Below are 22,781 nucleotides of genomic sequence, written 5' to 3'. Positions count from 1 at the left end.
ACCAAAGGGGAGTGTGCGCACAGGAGAATAGGGTGTCTTTGTATACCAGTGATTTGTGGTTGTAAATCTCCAATCCAGGTTCTACGGTTGGAGGTAAAATGGGGCTGTTCAGGATATACAGAACATTTTCAGGTTATAAATTGAATTTGGAAAAGAGAGAGTGTTTTCTGGTGTTTTTTCTGGGGCCAGGTGCCAGTCTGGGGACGTTGCCATTTTGGGTGGTGTCTACCCACTTTAGGTACCTGGGCGTGCAGGTGGCTCGGGATTGAGCCCCGGCTTCATAAATTGAATTTTACAAACCTGGAGGATAGGGTCAAGGCAAATATATCGAGATGGGACAGCCTTCCCCCATCGTTGGCAGGCTGGGTGCAGGTAGTAAAGATGAATATTTGCCACGGTTTTTATTCTTATTTCAGTGGCTACCTGTCTTTTTGCTAAAAACATTTTTTATGGGGTTGGAACAGTTGATTTCGTCATTGGTTTGGGCAGGTACGGTAGCAAGGATTAGGAACAGGGTACTTCAGAGAGGGCTGCAGTAAGGGGGCCCGGCCCTTCTGACCAGGTTGTATTATTGGGGGGCGAATGCCAAAATTGTGCGGGGTTGGGTTAAAGAGCCGGAAGCTTTGTAAACGAAGATGGAGGCAGGCTCTTGTAAGAGGTCGGGGATTGCGGGTGCTGGCAACGGCGCAACTCCCTTTTGCCCCAGGGAAGTAGGCGGAGAGTCCAATGTTGGTGGCTACGGTGAAGTTTTGGAGGCAATTTCGGCAGCACTTTAGGTTAGGAGCAGGGTTGATGTTGATGCCGATCCGACGGAATCATGTGTTTGAGCTGGCACGGCTGGATGGTAGTTTTGGGTCTGGGAGGAGCAGAAGCGGTGACTGAGTTGAAGGATTTATTTCTCACTACTCAAGAGTTTAGAGGAATTGATCGGGAAGGTTGGAATTCTGCGGGGGAAAGCCTTTAGGTAAATGCAGGTGTAGGGCTTTTCAAAGAAGATTTTCCCAACTTTTCCAGTGGCGACGTCTTCCTCGTTGTTGGAGGGTGTGTTGCCAGTGATAGGAATGGAAGGTTGGTGGGGGGGGGTCATCTCACGATTTATGGGAGTATGTTGGAGGTGGATAGGGTGTATTGGAGGGGGTCATGGTCAGGTGGGAGAAGCTGGGGCTAGTGCTGATGGACGGGTGGTGGTGTGAATTGCTGCAGAGGGTGCATGCCTCAGCATTGTGCGTGGGGCTGGGGCTGATACAGCTAAAGGTGTTGCATAGGGTGCACCTGACCAAGTCGAGGATGAACCGGCTGTTTGAGGGAGTGGATGATATTGGTGCCTGGTGTGGGAGGGGTCGGGCCAATAATGCACATATGTTCTGGTCCTGCGTGATGTTGGAGAGATTTTGAGGTTGTTTTTCCAGCACCATGTCAGCAATCTTGCATGTGGATGTGGAGTCCCCTGGGAGTCCATATTTGGGGTGTCAGACTTGCTGGCGCTGCAGACAGGACTAGGGACAGATGTTTTGGCCTTCGCCTCACTGATTGCTCGCATGTAGATCCTGTTGGGGTGGATGTCAGCTTCTCCTCCCTGTGCCTCAGTGTGGCTGGGGGACTTGATGGAGTTCCTGTATTGGAGAATGTCAAGTTATTTTTAAGGTGGCAACACGGTGGCACACTGATTAGCACTGGCCCCGGCCTCGGGTCACAGTCTTTGTGGAGTATGCACATTTTCCCAGTGTCTGCGTGGATCTCACCCCTACAACCCAAAGATGTGTATGGTAGGTGGATTGGCTAAATTGCGCCATGATTGGAAAAATATAATTGGGTACTCTAATGTATTTAAAAAAAAAAAAAATTATTTTGAGGGTGCGAGTGAGAGGTTCCACAAGAGGTTTGTTTGTACTACATTTTAAGGAGTTGGTTAAGATCAGCTGCCATGGGGGGGGGCCTCTCGGACTGGAGGGGCCCGGTTCACTTGTCGACAGCACATGCACATCCATGGCGCCCTGTCCTGTGTGCTGGCTGTGAAACGCGGCCTCATCAGAGGGGTGGAACTCAGGGGAGCTGATGGCCATCTTCCCCATTCCATGTGATGGGTCCGGGTTGGCACTCCTCCTGCTCGGTGCCCAAATGGTCCTGGGGTTCACCTTGGTACGGAGGAGTGGCTGGTTCAAGCTCCAGCAGCCCCTCTACCACCTGGCTCTGCCTGCCCTGGCAGTTCCCCATGGTCCGTACCATCGTGTCGACGGCCTCGGCTGTGCTCCTCAGTGACTGGGACATGCTCTACAGCGCCTCAGCAATGCCCACCTGTAACTAGGACATGCTCCGCTGCGCCTCGGCCATTCCCATCTGAGACCGGGACATGTTCCATAGCGAGGCGACATTCTGTTGAGACCTTCAGCTATGGTCATCACCGCATGCACGAGGCCTTGGGCACCTTCACTAATAGTGGTGATGTCGTGCACCAGGTTCTCCACTGCAGGCGTCACCCTAGCAGTGTTGGCCTCGGTGCCACACATTGCCGGCGACATTTCCTGCGCCCGTAGCCTCTGGGACCCCTACAATCGGCTATAGACCTGCTGGAGTGACACTGACATCTCCCTCAATGTCCCGGGCATTCCCCAACATCTCCATCGTCTCCGGGTAACCCTGTTCCACAGGCTCAGCATCAGGCTGGGACCAGCTGGGTCCTGGGATCCAGCAGACATTCGACAGCTGTCTCGCCTGGGGGTTGTTGCCTCCACCAGATAGACATCAGCAGCAGTGTGGTGTTCACCAGATTTGGCCCCAGAAGCCTGACCACTAACATTTCCCACCGAGGTATGTGTATCTGAGCTGGTGGAGGGTGGGGATGACAGCTGTGCCGTGACTATTATGGTGTCTTCCTCAAGAGCTCTCCTCTGAGCTGGTCTCCTGGAAGGGTGGAGAGGGTGCAGCCCGTGATGGGCCGGGGCCGTCGGCTGGAAGATCTGCGGGAGAATGGACATGTTGTCAGTGTGCCAGATGGGTCAGTCAGTAAGGGAATAACTCGTATTTCACATGTCCTCACCTCACCCGCCAGCCTCTGCATTGGTAACCGCTCTGTCCTTGGCCGCACTGGTCACCTCCAGGAGACGCTTCTCAAAGGTGGTGATGGTATTTACGGCCGGCAAGCCACCACTAGTCTGGGCCCTCTCCCGGCAATTGAGGAAGAACTTTTCCTGAGGAGACAGAGCGAGCACATCGTTAGCCACACGAATGGTTCATAGCGGTGGGAGGGGAGGGTGTGTGTGAAGGGTGGTGGGGGGGGGTTGAAGGCAGAGAGGGTGGAGGATCTGCCCAGTTTAGGTCATTTGCCTTCTTCCTGCACTGGAGGCCAATCCTCCAGGTCACACTCCCAGCATTCAGAGCCGCCGCCACCTCATCCCAGGCAGCACTGGCTGCCCTCTGGGTAACCCTCCCGGACCCTTGGGGGAAAGAGGATATCCTTCCTGGACTCCCCTCTGTCTAGCAGCCTCAACAGATCGCCGTCCCTGAATCTTGGCGCTGGTCTCCTTGGCACCATTGTTGCGAACTGGCTGGGCAAGTGCAGCTTAAGTGCTGCTCGACCTTGTTATCGGGGTTTGGCAAGTGTGGTGCCGGCGAATCAGCCGGCGAGCTTCATTTGCGGCGAGATGCCGTGAGGCCTCGTTAAGTGAACCAATTAATGTTGAATAATATTGCCGGCCTTGCTGGCCGAACGTCGGGAGGCTCGCGCCAATTCCCACTCGCTACAACACAGAAATCTTTCCGGAGAATCACACCCTATCTCAGATTTTAAATCAACTGATTTAGCTTCAACTACTGTTTATGGGAGAGAGTTCCAAACCGCTTTGACAAAGGGTCCTCTGGACTTGAAACGTTAGCTCTTTTCTCTCCCTACAGATGCTGCCAGACTTGCTGAGATTTTCCAGCATTGTCTCTTTGGTTTCAGATTCCAGCATCCGCAGTAATTTGCTTTTATCCAGTGTTTAACTCACTGCTACTTCACCTCCATGAATGCCTACCCTGAAGAAGTACTGCTCTTCTCTCCGATAGTAGTTTTGACAAAGGGTCATCTGGACTCGAAACGCTAGCTCTTTTCTCTCCCTACAGATGCTGCCACACCTGCTGAGATTTTCCAGCATTTTCTCTTTGGTTCTAAACCTCTACCACCTTTTTGAGTGAAAAGGTTCTTCCTAACATCTCTCCTGAATGGTCTAGCCCTCATTTTTAGACTATTATTATGGGCCAAGGGTTTAGAGAACACCTGGCCCTCAACTTTTAATAGATTTTGGTTATGTGGAGCACAAGGGCCCACTCTACAGTTGTGATGCAACAAAAATCTAAAGTATTTTTCAACAAAAACAATGGTTATTCTATGAATCCAGTTAACATTTTTATAAACACACAGTAAACATCTTATCAACTACCAACACTGATACTCCACCCAAAGCTACAATACCCTATAGGTAACCCTCAGTAACTTTCCCAACAACATTCATAAGTCAAAGACCCTTTTTAACAAAGACAGTATGTCTGTATTCCTTACAGAAACAGATATTACTTTGAAATCATCAAGTGATCTGGAGACATTCTTTAGCATAGAACGAGAGAGAGAGAGACCCAATAGACCTCCTTGATTTGAATGCAGCTCTCCAACTGAAAAAGAAACTAAAACTCAGAGCCAAAAACAGCTTCCAGCTCAAAACAAAAGTAAAAAGCAGAGCCAGAGCCCAGCTCCACCCACACAATGACATCACTGCAACCACTCGAGAAGACAAGAATTTTTTTAAGTGACATTCCCATGACACTATGCCCCCAGTTTTAGAATCTTCAACCAATGGAAATAGTTTATCTTTATCTACCTCGTCTTTCCCTGTTAATATCTTGAATACTTTGATCAGATCACCCCTTAACCTTCCAAATTCTACGGGTAGTATGGTCGCAGTGATTAGCACTGCTGCATCACAACGGTGACAGCCCGGGTTTGATCCTGGCCCCGGGTCACTGTCCGTGTGGAGTTTTCACATTCTCCCCCATGTCTGAGTGGGTCTCACCCCCACAAACCAAAAAGATATGCAAGATGGGTGAATTGGCCATACTAAATTGCCCTTGACTGGAAAGAACGAACTGGGTACTCTAAATTTATTTGGAAAAAAAACTTCCAAATTCTAGTGAAAACAGATCTAATTTGAGAAATCTCTCGTTGTAACTCAAACTCTGTAATCCAGGAATAACTTTTGTAAATCTATGTTCCACTCCCTCCAAGGCCAAAATACCCTTCCTACCGTGTGGTGCCCAGAACTACTCGCAGTACTCCAATTGTGGTCTAACCAGGTTTTGTACAGCTGCAGCATAACGGTGTCTTTACATTCCAGTCCTCTAGATATAAAGGCTAGCATGCCATTAGCCTTTTTGATTATTTTCTGCTCATTATTATTTTCTTCTTGGTTGTATCATAGAATTTTTACAATGCAGGAGGCAGCCATTCAGCCCATCAAGTTTTCACCGGCTCTCCAGTAGCTTTTCACCACACCCATGCACATTATTTCTGTGCAAATAATCATCTAATGCCAGGTCCAGCTTGCCTTGTTACTCAGTGGACTGGAAACATACTGCTGCAGAACAATTTCTCAAACAGAGCAGAGGAACTCTTGTCATTTCTTTGCAAATTTGTTCCTCCACAACTTCCCCATTAGTTAATGCCCCCCGGCAATGTAATCACGCCCTTTTTGTTCCTCTGCTCCAGCCAAATAAAATCTGGCCTTCACCACTCTGGGACATCATCTCCCTGTAATTCTCTCCTTAATCAATATCACTCATTTTTCCCTTACCACTTTTCTTTTTCTTCTTTTCTCTTCGCTTTTTCTTCCAGCCCTTCTTCAGCAAAATGTGGGAAATGTGAACTCGTACCCACTTTGGCAGGAAGAATAAAAAAATAAATTGGAAGCAGTTCCAAGACAGTTCATTAGATTGATAATGAGGATGAGATGTTTATCATGTGAGGAAAGGTTAAAGAGTTGGGCCTACACTCATTGGAGTTAAAATGAGAGGTGATGTTCTCAAAATATAAGATTGAGGGTGCGTGAGCAGGTAGTGCTGAGAGGCTGTTTCCTCTCATGACAAATGTGGGACAAGGGAAAAGGCTTTCAAAATGAGGGATCTCCCTTTTAAGGCGGAGATGAGGAATGCGGAGATCAGTCTTTTCTCGCTGCTCTCCTTCACATTTTCTGTCATCACCCTCCTCCTCCAAAAGTAAACTTTTAACCAATGTGCGCTCTAAATTTTTTGAATGTGCTGGTGATTTAAGTGCACAACCCTATGCACACATGAACTTAAAAGGAACCAATTTGTTCTCAGCCTCCATAGGGACTCTTAGGTTGCTGTGTGGCTGTGCAGCTTAGGAAGAAAGTTGCCCTTGACGCTCATCTCCGTCGAACTATCACTTCACTGCCAACATTCCTTTCCTCTCCAAAGTCCGAGAACATGTTGCTGCCTTCAAAATCGGTGCCCATCCTTACCAGAATTCCATGTCTGATACCCACCAATCAGGTTTCTGCCCCTAAAGGACCAAAACAACACTTCAAGTCACAGATGACAGCCAATGTGACTGTGGCAAATGTAAATTATTCCTCCACAATGGTTAGCACTGCTGTCTCACAGTACCAAAGATCCGGTTCAATCCTGACCTCGGGTGACTGTATGGGGTTTGCACGTTCTCCCAGTGTCTGTGTGGGTTTGCTCCGGTTTCCTCCCACAGTCCAAAGGTTAGATGGTTAACCAGCGCAGGTTAGATGGATTGGCCAAGATAAAAAATTGCCCCTAGGTTTGTTCCAAGGATAGGATGGGGGATTGGGCCAAGATAGGGTACTCTTTCAGAGGGTCAGTGCAGACTCAATGAGCCAAATGGTCCCTTCTGCACTGTAGGATTCTATTCTACTCTTCTCTTCCACCTTCTTGATCTGTCTGCAGCCATTAACATGGTTAACCACGTTATTCTCCTCTAAAGTCTCTCCACTATTGTCCAGCTGGGTGAGAATGTTCTCATCTGTTTCTTCCCTTTATAATTAGAGCTGAAGATTCATTTGCAATTGATTCTTTTCCTACTCCCACACCATTACTTTGGTGTGCCCAAGGACCTAACCATGGCCTCTCCTATTTCCATCTACATGCTGCTCCTCGGTAATATCGTCCAAAAACACAGCATTGTTTTTCACATGTAGCTGGAAGACATTGATCTCTTCCCTCACACCATCTCCTCTTGACCTCTCACTGTCTGTAAATGATCAGACTGCTTGTCCAACATCAAATACTGGATAAGTATATCTTTCCTCCGAATGCATATTGTGAAGACCCAAGCCCAGTCTTCAGTCCCCTCAAAAACCCACTTACCTAGTCAACAATTCTATCCTTCTTCCTGGCACCTGCCTGAGGTTCACCCAAACTGTTTGCAACCTCGGAGTCATATTTAACACCACATACACCACCACATACATTCACCTCCATAACTTCGCCCAACTCTGCCCATTTCAGCTTGTGCAAAAATATGTTACATTGAGAATTGATTATATCAATGGACTCCTCCTTGCCAACCTCTCAAGTTTTATCCTCTGTACACTTAGTCATCTGAAATTCTGCTGCCCTTGTCCTAACTCATGCCGAGTGCTACTCAATCCATCGCCATGTCTTCACTGATCTACATTACTTCCAGTTAATAACTCATTTTAAAATTTTGACCCTTGATTTCAAATTCCACCATAGCTTCGCCCCTCTCTATCTGTGTGATCTACCCCAGCCTTACAACCCTCCCGGACAACAGTGCTTAATTCTTGCCTTGAGCAGCCCTGATTTTAATCACTCAAATATTGGCAGATTTTCCTTCAACTGCCAAGGTTCCAAGCTCCGCAACTCCCTCCCCATCTTCCTCGGTCTCTCTCTACCTCCCCCTTCTTCTTTAAGACTCACTCTAAAATCTACCTCTTTGACCAAGCTTCTGGTCATCTGCTCTAATAGGTGCAAGTGGCTTGGTGCCGGATATTGTTTGATATTGCTTTCTGTGAAGTGGCTCAAGAGACTTTACTATGTTAAAAAAAAGGTGCTCTTTAAATAAAAACTGTCTTGACACAAAGTTTGCATTATCTGCAAGTGCTAAGGGAAACATGTATTCAAATGAGTTAATTGGCCTGCAGCTCAAATTTCTGGGCAGACTGTACGGGAATTAAATGGACTTGTGCTTCTAAAAATGTATCGAGTGGTACATAACTAAGTAAAGGAGATTAATGTACCGGACCTCAATTCACAGTGGAATTGAGCTATGCAAACTGACATTGTTTTTGGATGTTGTCACCAATTTATAAACTGCTCAGAAAGTCTTCTTCAGTTTTCAGCTTTACCAAGTACAATTTTACTTGAATATTACCTCTCTAAACCACTAGTCACGTATTTATTCTGCTCATTTAGGTATTCATTTAGGCTTTAATTACAGTGGTAACACTTATCCTGAATAAGATTTGGTATGAATCAGAAATCTCAAGGTAACTAATATTTACAGATGAAATGTCATAGTATTTAAATAATTGAAATAAATTAAATAGTCTGTATAATTCATAGAAACATAGAATTTACAGTTCATCGAGTCTGCACTGGCCCTTGGAAAGAGCATCCTACTGAATTGATCGCTAATACAATATTACTGCAGGTGTGAATTTCAGATATATTGTAATGTAAATATTTGGTGAAGTAAGGGTTAAACGCCTGGGTTAGAATGTGTTTGACAGCTGAAGTCATGTTTTAAAAGAATCTTGGTTTGAAAGTAAAACCAGGCTTTTAGAAGCCAGAGGTGCAATTAACTATCGTAAAAAGCTTGGGCTGATGCAATTTGGTTTTGATTGAGGGGATAGGGAAGTGATTAGTTTTCAGCTTGGTGAGATGAAATCATTACTGGGTGGAGCTTAGACACGAGACCTTTTGAGAAAGCGTTTTCAATTCAATATAAAGCTGGGACCGCAAGTCACTGCAGTTTAATTAAAAAGATTAACATCTTTAAAGCAGTGCAGACTTCTCGGAGGACAAGGGGAAGTTGAAACAAGCCAGTTGAAATAGCTTTTAAAGACATGAAGACAGAGTTTCTTCATGGGTCTAACCAGATTTAGATATTTTTGTCAAATTTTGTAGTCAAAGATATGCAGGTTAGGTGGATTGGCCATGTTGAATTGTCCTTGGTGTCAAAAAAAAGTTAGGTGGGGTTACTGGGATAGGGTGGATGTGTGGGCTTAAGTAGGGTGCTCTTTCCAAGGGCCGGTACAGGCTTGATGGACCAAATGGCCTCCTGCACTGTAAATTCTATGATTCTATGATTTCCTGTCGAGCAGTGTCAAGTATTCCTCTATGCCATTAGTATGCAAGGTGGAATGAGAACTGAGGTGGTTTATTTTCTGGTTGTTTGAATGGGAATAAAGACAGTAATTAAGGGTATTGAATTCACTGTATTGAGTAGTTTTGTTTAAGGGGTAAATAGCAAGCTACTTTCTGGGGTGATGTTAAAGATTTTTATGCTGTGTTAGTAATAAAGTTTGTTTTAATATGCCATTTCCCAATTTCTTTGTGCAATCCCTCCTGGTGTGCTGTATCCTTTTATCACAGTCTTACAAAATTAAAATAAAATATTGGGGCTTCTGTCCAGTATCCGATATGAGATGTTGGTGTCGGGTCTGGGATCGTAATACAGAGAAATTGTGAATTTCTGAAAAATAAATCTGGAGGAATGCGATTAGGTAAGAAAACAAAGCAAATAAAGTGCAACACAGCAATTAGGGAATCATTTTGTAACAGGCTCCCACAAATCTTACATCATCTAATAAATATTATCTCAAGTGTTTTTAGAATCTCTTTGCCAAAAAATGTATTTGGTCTTTTCTGTCAAGGCTTTTAAACTTTCAAAGAATAAAATCTCCAATTAAAAGCAGGTGTGGGTCAAGGATCAAGGGTCAAACTAATTTGACATTCACTGTCAACCTTCAGGAAAGGTGCCTCCATCCAATTTATGAAATTCTTGATAATGTAGTGGTTTCAAAACAGACACTTTTCTGCCCAATGCCATTTAAGTAATGGGCTTTCTGCAATATTCAGAATGGCAGACGTATAGAATCTAAAATAATATAATGAGTACGACATTTAACCCACCAATTTACTTCCTTGTCATGGAACAATTTTGAAAAAAAATGCCGGCACAGATGTGCCTCTGGAAGCTGCCAAAAGGGTAAATGCAAACCAGAATAACATGGGGGCCGATATGGTGCCTCAAAATTTAAATAACGTGCCCTTGCAGAAGGACACCATATTTTATAAATACTATTACCAAAAGTGATTTTTGAAAATATTGATAGGGGCCCGATAGCAGTCAGATGTTGAATTTTCACATAGACAGTTTTAACACCACAATACTTCTCAATCCGAATGGCCCGTATATGTCAATTCTCCTGTGAAGTGATCCCCCTTCCCCCGCCCTTTATTCTCTTTTAAGAGTGTATTTGGATATGAACCATAAAACACATATTTTTAGAAGCACCGGTCAATTTAATCACTGTACAGACTGTCCAGAGACTGAGCTGCAGGCCAGTTAACTGAATTGAATACACATTTCTCATTATGCTTCAGACTAGTGCTTGAAGTTTATGTGAATTAGATTATAATATGATGCAGCTGCAGCATATCTTCTACACTTCAGTGCTGAAAAAGGCAGAAATTTCCTTTAAGAAGTGAGGGGGTGTTTTTCAAAACAAGATTTATTTCAAGAAATTATGTTTTCGATATACTTCAAAACGTACCAGAATGGTTATAGTTTAACGGTTATAGTTTAGACATAAATTAATTCAATGTTTCATATAATCTAACTCAAAATGCTCTATGCCAATATCAGAAATATATATATTAATTGCAATGAAGTCATTAGCTGAAGTCCATTGTTCCAAAACTGGAAAATAATTTACAAAAGAATGTTCCAGTTTCATGAGCCTGTTGAAAAAGTTACTTTCACAAACTTAAGATCTGGATATCCCAAATATAAACTTAGAAATTTAGGACGGGATTTACTGGCTGCTCACACCGGCAGGAAATCCCGTTGACAACGGCGGGGCCAGTACGCTGGTGGGCCACCTCTCCCGCCCTTAATTTGAAAGTAAATTGGATCAGTCACCTCAGAATGCCTGCTAAGAAAGAGTATGCTGTGTTTGGACCAGATTCAAATTTTCTTCAAAATTTATTAACTGTATGGCAAGCAAAAATAAAAATACATATGGGAAATATCAGGAGACCTATATGTTGCCTTTCCCAAAGGATCCATGGAATGCTAGAATTCCCATTAATAGAGTATCGAGCATTTCCAGCTGGCACGCTTCACAAAGGACGCCTGAAATCACACATACCTGAAGTCTAACTCATGACCAGGTAGCAGTCAACTTGTTGCAGAAGTCACGCATGACATTGTGTTTGGTTTTTAATCTGCTTTATGTCGGTTCATGATCATAAAACATGTCAAGGAACAAAAGTTCATTGAACAGAATATTCCAAATGTACCGAAATGTATAATATAGATGCATCAATGGTATGCGGAAGGAGATATTTTGATAATTCATTCAATTGTTTCATCTGTTTTGATGTTCTCAAGGTTTTGGGCTCCTTAAATTTGGCAAACCATTTTATAGCTCTAAATGTCATCACTTAGCAGAACTTTTTTTCACCCCAGTATATTTCCTGCTGTAAGAATAAACATCTCAAATCTTACTCCCTTGTCCACGTCTTACCTGAAGGAAGTGTTATGCCAATACACAATTTTACATAAGATAGCAAAACTCTGCACTTCGCTCAAGTATTCTTTATCACGAGAATATCAACAGTGAGTGACTACTGGGGAGAATATTTCTTATTTCATCTATAAGATGTCCTGTGGCAAATCACCAAAGGTCTTTTGACAGCATCTTCCAAATGTGCGACCTCTAGCATTGAGAAGGACAAGGCAAGTAGATGCAGGGAAGCACCACTAAATGCAAGTTCCACCCCCACCCTCCTTCCCTCCCAAAGCCACACATCTTCATGACTTGGAATGAAATTGCTGTTCCTTCACTGTCACTGGGTCAAAATTCTGGAACTCCCTTTCTAACAGCAGTGTCGGTGTACCTACAATACATTGACTTCAGCGATTTAAGACAGCTCACTATCCAGGGCAATTAGAGACGGGCAACAATTGCTGATCCAGCCAGTGATGCCAACATCCGACAAACAAATATTTTTTAAAATCTTGATGCTAGACTACACAGAGTATGTAACCACAAAAACACAGAGGGCTCCATCCAAAACTTGAGCAAACTTTTGTAATCTTTATTCCTCAAACTTTTTACCAACCTCTTGTGAAAACTCAAGAATTCACATCTATTCGAAGGCTTCGATAGCACCATACAACCATGGTTACGTGAAAGTACAGGAAATAACTAGCATTTATAAAAGGTCTTTGATGCAGTAAACGCATCGTAACAGGTGTGTTTTCAGATCAAATTTGGCACCACGTCAGCTAAAGGTAACCTACAGCTTGTTTCAAGCCAAAAACTGAAAATGCTGGAAAACCTCAGCAGATCTGACAGCACCTGTGGAGAGAGAACAAAGCTAACGTTTCGAATCTGGATGACTCTGCATAGGTCTCAAGGAATGGTATTCAGGAGAAATGCTTAAATGGTGAAGATGTTTTGAGTAGGAATTCCAGAGCTTAAAGAATTGAAAGCACTAGCTTCTAGTCAACTGAAGGCACTAAATGCCAATTGTACTGAGACAAAAATTGGTGATGTGGAAGAATTGGATGGGCACAAAGATCTCAGAAGTTGTAAATCAGGAGGAGGTTACTGTGACCAAAGGGGGCGAGATGCATGGAGGGATTTGAACACAATGATGGGAATTTTAAATCAACGCGTTGCTGGAATTTTAAGAATGAATGTTAACAATGAGATTTGGCAGTGGAAGGCCAAATCCATCCTGCGTTTGCCAAGCAGCAACACTTCCAATAAGGTCCAATAAATGCTGCTCCAGAGAAAATTTCAAGTTGACTTTTTCCACTCCTGGTCTGGATCACGCGAGTCTAATTGTCAAATCCCTACGGTGCAGAAGGTGGCTGTGGCCCATCGAATCTGCCCAAACCCTCCAAAAGAACACCCTACCACTCCCCCTGCCCTATTCCAGTTACTCCACCTAACCTGCAGATCTTTGACTGTGGGAGGAAGCCGGAGCACCCAGAAGAAACCTACACAGAAACAGGGAGAACGTGTAAACTCAAGATACCCAAGGCAGGAATCAAACCCTTGTCCCTGGCACTGTGACACAGCAGTGCTAACAATTGTGCCATAGTTGACCCATCACTGTTTAGCAGACAACAGCTAACACCACAAACCAGTGGTATGCAATTAGGACCTTTCTGGAATTTAATTGCTGATTTACCTATTAAATCATTGGACAAATTCTAGAATCAAAAATACACTTTTCTGGCATTATAAATTAAGTTATTTCACAATACTATGCTACTGTTTCATTGCATATTTCTATAAGTTATTCATTTGCCACATCTCTGCCATTGCATGTTGGTATTTTAACAACTTCTTCACTTTCTGACCATGTTTTGTCTTCATAAGTGACAGTGTGGAATTTATGCAGCAAAATACATAAAACATAGTAAATTCTAATTCGTCCAGAGTCTCATTATATCACCCAGAATTATTGGCATTGCAATTTTTGGTGACTTCTAGTTTTTTCCTCTTTATTAAATACTTGTGTGAGGGGTCCAGGACGTCACCCTGTATAACTATTGTAAAATTTATCGAGATTTGCTCCTAGCGATCTCCAAAATATTTCAACTGAACAAGGACCTTAAAAAGACTTAATCTATGTCTTTGTCAGTGTGCAGTCCATCTCCCGCGCCACTACCCTCGCCCCCACCACTCCCTCCCAGAACAAGGATACACCCCCTGTCAGCATTCCGCAGAGACCGTTCCTTCAGAGATAATCTGGTCCACTCCTCCACCATACCCAGTACCTGTCCCATCACCCATGGCACTTTCCCATGCAATCGCAGAAGGTGTAACACCTGCCCCTTTACCTCTTCCATGCTTAACATCCCAGGCCCAAAACACTCATTCCAGGCTAAGCAGCGTTTCACTTGCATTTCTTCTAATTTGGTCTATTGCATTCGCTGCTCCCAATGTGGTCCGATATTGGAGAGACGGAACACAGACTGGGTGAATACTTTGTTGAGCATCTTCGGTCTGTGCGCATTCAGGACCCTGACCTTCCCGTTGCTTGCCATTTTAACCAAAGACCCTGCTCCCATGCCCACATGTCTGTTCTTGGCCTGCTGCAATATTCCAGTGAAGCTCAATGCAAACTGAAGGAACAACATTTCATCTTCCGGTTAGGCATGCTGCAGCCTTCCGGCCGGAAGATCGAATTAAACAACTTCAGATGGTCAGTTCTACCCCATCTCGGCCTTATGTTTTCATCCCATTTCATTTTAACTGTCTTTTACCATTTCTTTCTTAATATATATTTAATTCCCCCCTCCCCAATCTTATCCACCTTTCCTTCACCTTTGCTTCCCCCTTCCCCTCCCCCCACATCTACAGTTCATCCTCTGATGTTAGTTTCCCTGCTGTTTGACCTTTCGCATCTTTTGTTCTCACTGGGGACTGCCATTAGCACTCTTTCCCCTATGTTTTTGTGGCCATTAGCACCCGGTTTCCCTGGGTTTCTGTGGCTATGACTCATCTTTTATTCTCGCTCCACAGTATAAATATTTCCCACTTTCTCTGTCTGTTAGCTTTGACAAAGAGTCATCGGACTCGAAACGTTAGCTCTTTTCTCTCCCTACAGATGCTGCCAGACCTGCTGAGATTTTCCAGCATTTTCTCTTTCGTTTCAGATTCCAGCATCCGCAGTAATTTGCTTTTAATCCATGTCTTTCTTTGATTCACCAAACAAATGGAGCCATCTGACGTATCAAAGAAACTTGCACCTCGTTATCTCTAAAGAGCCACTAATGTCCCCATTTGGGCTGCACAAACCAAATTAAAAGTGATCTACAAACTCCATCTGCATTCATAACCCAGGTTGGTCAATCGAAGCTTACTTGTTTGCTCGGACAAAGGGCCCCACAACCTTCCTTTCAATTCTTAATGGGTGAGATATTCAACAATCTCAGGGGCCCAGACAATGGTTGCACACCCTTTTGTCAAAGGCAGTGGGACGAGGTGACAGTCATCTGACATGGAACTCTGATTTGTGGAACTAATAAATATTGCTTTGCAGTACTGCATAGTTAGTCTGCCATTTTACAATCTAACTCTCAGCTTCACAGGTCAGGATTTCTGGCCCAGGGTGGATAACTGCCCCCCAACTACACTGCTTCTATTCAAAATTCAATACCATCGCCTTCAAAGATGATTCATCTGTCCATGCTTATATCATCTTGTGTAGTCAACACCACTGAGAAAGTGAATTATACAGCACCGGTTTTTAGCTCAACGACCTCTGTGAAGGAATATCTAATTGATTTGGGGCTCTAGAACTCACGTTTAATAATGTTTTTCTTCTCGGTGGTCTCTGCACTGTAAATCTTTCTTTTTTCCATCCTCTTTTATTGTCCGAATACAAAGTAAACAACATGCAACTTTCTTCCCGTTTTCAGTGCGTGCAAATAATCTAACCCTTTGAGTTCAACCTATCTCGAGTTGGCTGTGGGGTCATAACAGAGATTGGATCACACCAAAATCAAGAGGTTGAGAATTACAAAGGGGGAAACAAATCAAAAACACATTTCTGCTTACGGATGGGTGGGGAGAGGAGAAATCGGTTTAACTTAAACCCCCTCCTGTCCATAACACACGATCAGTTGCTTGCTTTGGCAAAAAGAGAAAAACATATTTTAAAAATTGAACCTCAAAATTATTGAACTAGAGTAATTCAAACATGTTCCCACTGAATTCAACAAAATTAATTTGAGAAGTCTTTGAAAAGAATTAATGAAACATTTTCCCAACTTTGTATTATAAATAGATTGTGCTGAAGAAGAATTATTCTTTCTCAGAATCCCGATTGAAATCTGGGACTTTGCACATTAAAAAACAGGCTTTTTAATCTTATGAACTATAAACTAGAATAGCTTTTTCTTTCACATTCCCCGGGTTACTTTTCATTTACACAGTTTTTTTCTCATGTTTTATGTGCACGTTACAATTATCTTCCACTTCTTTGCAAAACTGCTTTTGAAACCAATCTTATCAATTTGAACATACAGGTCAGATAACAAGAATGGATTTATAACGTAAAGTAATAATGGGTTGGAACGCAATTAGAAATAATTACAAAAAGACAGGGGATGAAGAATTATAAACTATTTGAACACTGCACCCTCGTTTAAGACCGTTACAGAATACTGCTCACTGCATTAGGCTAGCGAATCCCTTTCAATTATCTGTTCTATATTACAATGAAGTCAAATCAACAAGAAGATTATCCCACAATTAGCAACATAAAATCAAATTCAGATGATCTGAAAACATTAGAACCTTATTTCCGACAAACTGGCATGATGGATACTCGCAGAAGGTTGCGTGTTAAAAGTCTTACAACTCCAACTACCTTTTCCATAAGACGTTTCTTGCCTCGTACTTGGCTCTGATGATCCAGTGGCACTTGACAAATCTCATCCTCAAGGCAAGCCAAGCTCACTGTGCAGCCCATGAGAATAGTGGAGTTGCTCTTTGCTTAATGAGCTCTTCTCGGTAGTTTCTTGCAAGACGTTTCAGGTTAATCGACAGTACTTTTAAACAATAAGCTAAATCTTCTGACAACTAGCTCTATTCAACCTCACACTACAACCAGAATAGGTAATGGCAAATGGATATAGTATAATTTGTACAGTGTCAGGCTCCAATCAACATAAAACTGACCAGATTATCAAACTCAGTGGAAAAAGAAAGGGATATGTCGTGTGCCTTTGACTCCACTAAGGAAATGAAGCCTTCCTACTAAAGTGGGAGGGTTCCTGGATCTGGGTACTACAGCTAGAAACATAGTTTTAAAAAACGTTGGAAACTTCTCGATGCAATTCATCCAATCAGCCAGGAAATATTAAGCTCTTCAAAAATGACCTGCACACAAAAAATGACGACATGTATTTAAAGACATATGGGGTAATTATTTCAGAAACAAATATACTGCTTAGCTCAACCATAAATCAACAATTAGGCTGAGCAAAGACAGTCCAAAAAGCTTCATATCAGATCAAAGTGATTTTGTTTTACGAAAGAGAAGTCACCCAAATAATGCATCAAATGATGTACTTTACCTGCATAAATATTGCATATACTTAACGATGGGCAATGTCACCTGTAACTACTACTTTCATGTTGTGCCTTTTATTCACAAGAATTGCGGCATTGAAGTATTTACCCCTATGAGCAAAAACATTACATTTGGAATTTGAAAAGGTGCCTTCAGGGGGTCTTTTTAATGAAATCCAGACCTTCAGCTCTGGCTGAAGTTAAGAACAGCTCAAGTATCAGGAAATGAGCCCCATCTGTGCTTTGTGGATTCAAATAACACTGTATTAAAGTTGGATTTTAAAACAGTGAATCAATAAGCAAATCCCTATGGTCACCAATCAGATTTGTATTTCACTGTTTCCTATCATTTTGTTTAAATTCTGTGCATTAGTATCAAACAAGAAAATGAGTTTTGTCTCTCTAAAAACAAAGTTTACTGATTTTCCAGTTAAATTAAGGCAACACTACAGGCAAATTGAGTTCCTTGCCTCCAAAAGGACACAATCTGGCAAACAAAACCACCACATCCTAATTTCCAACTCTTTCTTGAAATATTTGGCTCTCCAAAAACTTTTCATTACATACTGGAGTATTCTCCAACAGCCATGGAACAAATAATGTAGAATTCCACAGCAGGGTAGAGGAATTCAAGAGGGAACTCAAGTTGAAGCCTGAACAATGGCACACTATGCTCTGTGATGTAGACCAAACCCACATAAAGTTTGCTTCTGTTTAATTAAAATAACTGAACAGCAAATCATTGAAGATGTGAAACTGCTTCCATATGGTGTATTAAGCAGCAGCAGAAAGGCAACCCAATGCTAAACAGATCTAACTAATGGGCGGTCCTGTGCGGAAACAGCTAATCTTGACCAAGGTATCTCTGGGAGACTAAATGACATGAAATGGGCTACCTAGAACTGGCTGGTGATGTTCAGTTTAAACAAAATGTCCCATCCTTCCAGCTGCAAAGTAAATTTATTATTTACAGAAACCTATTAAATAAAACAGATCGGAAAATCACCATGGCATCAGGTATGTAAAGGAATCAAATCAATGCAATCCTACATCACGCTGCATCTATCAGATAAATCGTTACTGGGGTTACAATTGAAAGTTATGACTTGTAGGTGTTGATTATTGTTTTGGAGTTGATGTCCACATCAGTGGTTCTGGAGAGAAAAGCTTGCCCAAGAATAGACGGTTTCATCTACCGGCAATTGGGATAATCGCGTTCACTGCCAAACACATAATTTCAACTAATTACAATTCTAACTAACAGCACAACATTCGCTAAAATTAGAATGGCCATCCTATTCTACTTCTGTGACAACAAGTAAGAAGGAAATCTGAATCCTCCCACCAGTCAATCTCTTGGGAGAAAATAAGACATGAGAAAAGTAGTGACAGAATACTGACTAGAAACTGCACAGGCACAGCTATTTCATCAAACTGCAGTGTGTGCAATATTGAGGAAGCAAATATATTAACTTCTCATTATTCATACCCTTGTATGCCTCATGTCCTTGGTTTAAAGGTCTCATTTTATCTAGGGAAGACGTCCTACAAGACCTGCTTTAAAAATAAGTCATTTAAACTACTCCAACACGAACATCTTCTTGGGATTTAAATGTTCTTTCAGACTAACCATGTTGCTGACAGTGTTACTACGTGTCAACCTAATTACATCAGTTTTCAAAGCTTCTAGTTAGCAGGTTTGTTTTAAACTGTGGAGACTCCATAAAGCTTCAATGCAGCAGTGCTCTCTGACCTTGAAGAGACAAACAAGGCCCTAACTACACCCTTCCCAATTAACAACTAACGTAGCCAAAGGGTAAACAGTTAGAAATTTGAAGAAGCAGATACAAGTGATGAGAGAATTTGTTTCCAGTAGGAAGGAGCTGCTGTCAAATTGTCAACAATAATCTAGGGATTCAAAGTTGCTTTAACACACACAATCCACCAAATGATCTTCTCCAAAATCAGAGTTGATAGCACCTCCAGTCAGTGAAGGCATGCAGACATCAGTCATCCACTTATTTTACTTCAACCATAAGGTACTTCCATTGGTTTGTTCAATGCTATAATGTCTAGCGAATATCACCATGCGAGTACATCAGAACAGAAAGGTCATCAATCTGAAGCGTCAACTTTGTTTTTCTTTTTGCAAATGCTGCCAGATCTGCTGCACATTTCCAGTTTTTATTTTAGATTTTCTACATATGGAGTGACGTTTCATAACTTTTGCTTGATATCAAGTGTTCTCTTCAATGCTACCCCAACAGAGCCTTGCTGTGCACGCTTGTTCATTCACGAAACAGTGACTCCCTTTTGAAGCACCGATAACCCAACAATTCATTAGCTGTTGAGAGAGTTGGGATGGATGTCCTGAGGATATCAAAGATAAAAAAGGTCTTATGCGTACACAAGAGCTCCAAACTTCCTTGTATCGATCATCTCACACTTAGGAATCTCTTAAAGGGCTGTGCTCCGACATCAATTGAACTCGTCAAAGTCCCTGACACTCGGGACTTCCGGTGGCGAAATATAGGTGGAAGCCGCAAGTTGGATGGCTCCTGCTAGAGTCTCTGGTTTTTGAACTTTATGCCCAGTCTCAGGGTAGTTTTTGGATGAGTTGATGTGGTAAGTCGTAAGGGAGTTGGGGAATGTCGAAGTCCCAGAAGAAAGGTCTCGGAAAGAGGGAGGCGAGCGAAAGTCCACCGGCGCATGTTGCTGTAAGTCCAGCAGGAGGAAAGATGGCAGGGGCTGGTTTGACGGGTGGAGCTGCTCCCATCATGGTTGAAACTCTGACCAAGGTGATGTTGGTGGAGTTTGAAAGGCTGCTTGCCAAGCATAGGGGGGTGCTCTGGAGGGAGATGACAGCTTTGCTTAAAGAGTGGGTGGAGGAGGTGATTGCCCCGGTAAAGGCAGCAGTGATGAAAACGTCAGTTAAGGTATGGGAGCAAGGAGAGACATTGAGGAGGAGGCACTGTCATGGCACAGCAACCAGTACACATTGAGGAGGAGGAACTGGAGAGGGTGGCGGAGGCTAACAAAGGGCTCAGAGCCATGGTGGAGGAACTGAAGAACAGATCAAGGAGACAAAATTTGAAAATCGTGGGCCTGCGTGAGGGGGTGGAAGGTCCGAAACCAACATAGTATTTTTCAAAGATGTTTGCTGTGTTTATGGGGGAGAGGAAGAACCCTCCTGCTACGAGTTGACAGGACACATCGGTCGCTCAGGCCAAAGCCTAAACCGAATGAATGAGCCAGCAAAGGCGGTCATAGTCTGCTTCCACACCTACCAGGTGAAGGAGGAGGTTTTGAGCTGGGCAGAGCAGAGACAAGATGTGCGGAATACGCATATACCAAGATCTGATGGCGGAGTTGGTGAGAAGGCGGGCAAGTCTTTGGACAGGCGAAGGCGGCATTGTATGGCAGCGGAGTGAGATTCGTAGTGGTCTACCCAGCGAAGCCGAGAGTGACTCACAATTCAAAAGACTTTTACTTTGAGACAGTGGAGGCGGCAGAGGCATTCGTTAAGTCTGAAGGACTGGGATTGAGATGAAGTTGGGGTTTGGACGTGGTAGGTGGGGATGGGGACTGTTTTTCTCATTGAGGAGTTTCTATTTGGATTGGGGTTTTGTTTCTGTCTCTTAAAATTGGAAGGGTTTATTCACAAGTGTTTTGGTTTTCTCCTTCTGGGAACAGTTCTTTTTGTTTCTTGGTGCGAGTGAGGTGGGTTTTGGGCACGTGGGGCCAGGTTACAAAGGTGGAGGGGGGGTGGTAGGGAGGAAGGGGCTTCTGGCAGTGATCACCACATTAGAGGAAGCAAACGCGGGGATTCTTGGCGGGGGGGGGGGGGGGGGTGGTTTGACAGTAACAAAAGGATGAGTCGGGTCCGGAAGGGTGGGGCCTGGGGTAATGGTGATAGAGGATAGGAGGGGCGGGGTGGTGAGAGACCTCCAATCAGAATGGTGACATGGTGCGTGAGGGTGTTAGGGGGACCAGTAAAGAGAGCGTGAATTTTTGCGCCTTTGAAGAGTTTAAAAGTTGATGTGGTGATACTGCAAGAGGGCCATCTGAGGGTGAAGGACTAGATGAGGCTTGGAAAGGGTGGGTGAGTCAAGTGTTTCATTTGGTGTTTGACAGTTGGGTCCAGGGAGTGCCAATCTTGGTGGGCAAGTGGGTGAGGTTTCAGATGGAGACAGTGGCGGCGGATCGAGGAGCATGTATGTGATCGTTATGTGTGCATTGGAGGGGAGACTGGTGGTGCAGGTGAGCATATATGCCCCCAATTGGGATGATGCAGTGTTCGTGAAGAGAATATTGGGTGCCATTCCGGATCTGGATACCCATGAGTTGATAGTTGAGGTGGCGGAGTACTGTACACAATGCTGGAGCCAAGTGCAGATAGGTCCCAGCGGCGCACGTTAACCCCATCGGGGTGGGGGGCACAAAGGCATTGGCATGACTCAGGAGAGAGATTGGGGGGGAGGGGGGGGGGGGGGGGTTGTGTGGGGCGCACCCGTGGAGATATTTACACCCGAAATATCGGGAGTATTCGTTTTTCTCCCCGGTGCACGAGGTGTTCTCAAGGATCGACTTTCTTGTGGTGGGATAGGCGCTATTGACCAGAGTTAAGAGAGCAGAGTATTCCACAATTGCGATTTTGAATCATGCTCCGCGTTAGATGGACGTTGAATTGGAGAAGGGGGCAGCCTAGAAGCCAAGGTGGAGGATGGATGTGGGGTTGTTGGCGGACCGTTCCTTCTGTGACAAGATAGGGCAGGTGATTGAGGAGTATGTGGGGTTTCATTGCACAGGGGAGGTCTCACCGTAGGTGGTTTGGGAGGTTCTGAAGGTGGTGGTGATCTTGTTTAAGTCCAATGTGGATCGGGAGGAGCGCTAATGATTGATTTTGGAGGTGGATGGGAGGTACGGGGGTGAGCTGGTCCCTGGGCTCCTGGCAGTGAGAAAGGAGTTGCAGGTGAGGTTTGATCTATTGTCCAGAGGGAAAGCGGTGCCTCGTTGAGAAGGGTGACAGGTGCTGTCGACAAGCATGGGAAGAATGTAGGGCGCATGTTGGCCAGTCAGATTCGTAGGGAGGCCGTGGCGAGGGAAATAATTTGGGTGTGGGACAAGATGGGAAGTGGGTGGTAGCTCCAGAACAGATCAATAAGGTGTGTGAGGAGTTTTATAGGGACTTGTATGAGTCAGAGCTACCAGAGGATGAGTGGATGATGAGGGAATTTCTGGGTGGGTTAGAGTGCCCAAAGATGGGCGAGGTGGAGAGGGCAGGGTTGTAGGAGCCGATGGGGGTGGAGAAGATGAAGGTGGAAATTGGAAGGATGCAGGCAAAGAAGGCAGCTGGGCTCCCGGTCAAATTTTATAAAAGATTTAAGGATAGGCTGGCGCCATTGATGGTGGGAATGT

The 22,781-nt window shown here is 43.9% G+C and overlaps 1 protein-coding gene across 4 annotated transcripts in view; it reads right to left on the bottom strand.

Moving 5' to 3' along the window:
- The window catches only part of LOC119966295 (tensin-3-like), a 533,488-nt gene that overhangs the window by 433,409 nt on the left and 77,298 nt on the right, over window positions 1-22,781 (bottom strand). The window contains exon 1 of one of the 4 annotated variants that reach the window (XM_038797765.1): window positions 16,660-17,035. The exons of the other annotated variants lie outside the window; for them this stretch is intronic. Within the exon in view, the coding sequence (XP_038653693.1) occupies window positions 16,660-16,761 (102 nt within the window). The 5' untranslated portion in view covers window positions 16,762-17,035. Of the gene's footprint in view, window positions 1-16,659; window positions 17,036-22,781 lie in introns of those variants that run through there. 4 annotated transcript variants of the gene reach the window in all.

This window comes from Scyliorhinus canicula, chromosome 5 (genome assembly GCF_902713615.1).
Source record: "Scyliorhinus canicula chromosome 5, sScyCan1.1, whole genome shotgun sequence".
Taxonomy (NCBI): domain Eukaryota; kingdom Metazoa; phylum Chordata; class Chondrichthyes; order Carcharhiniformes; family Scyliorhinidae; genus Scyliorhinus; species Scyliorhinus canicula.
The sequence above is the reverse complement of the archived record's forward strand: the minus strand, read 5'-3'. Positions and strand labels throughout refer to the sequence as shown.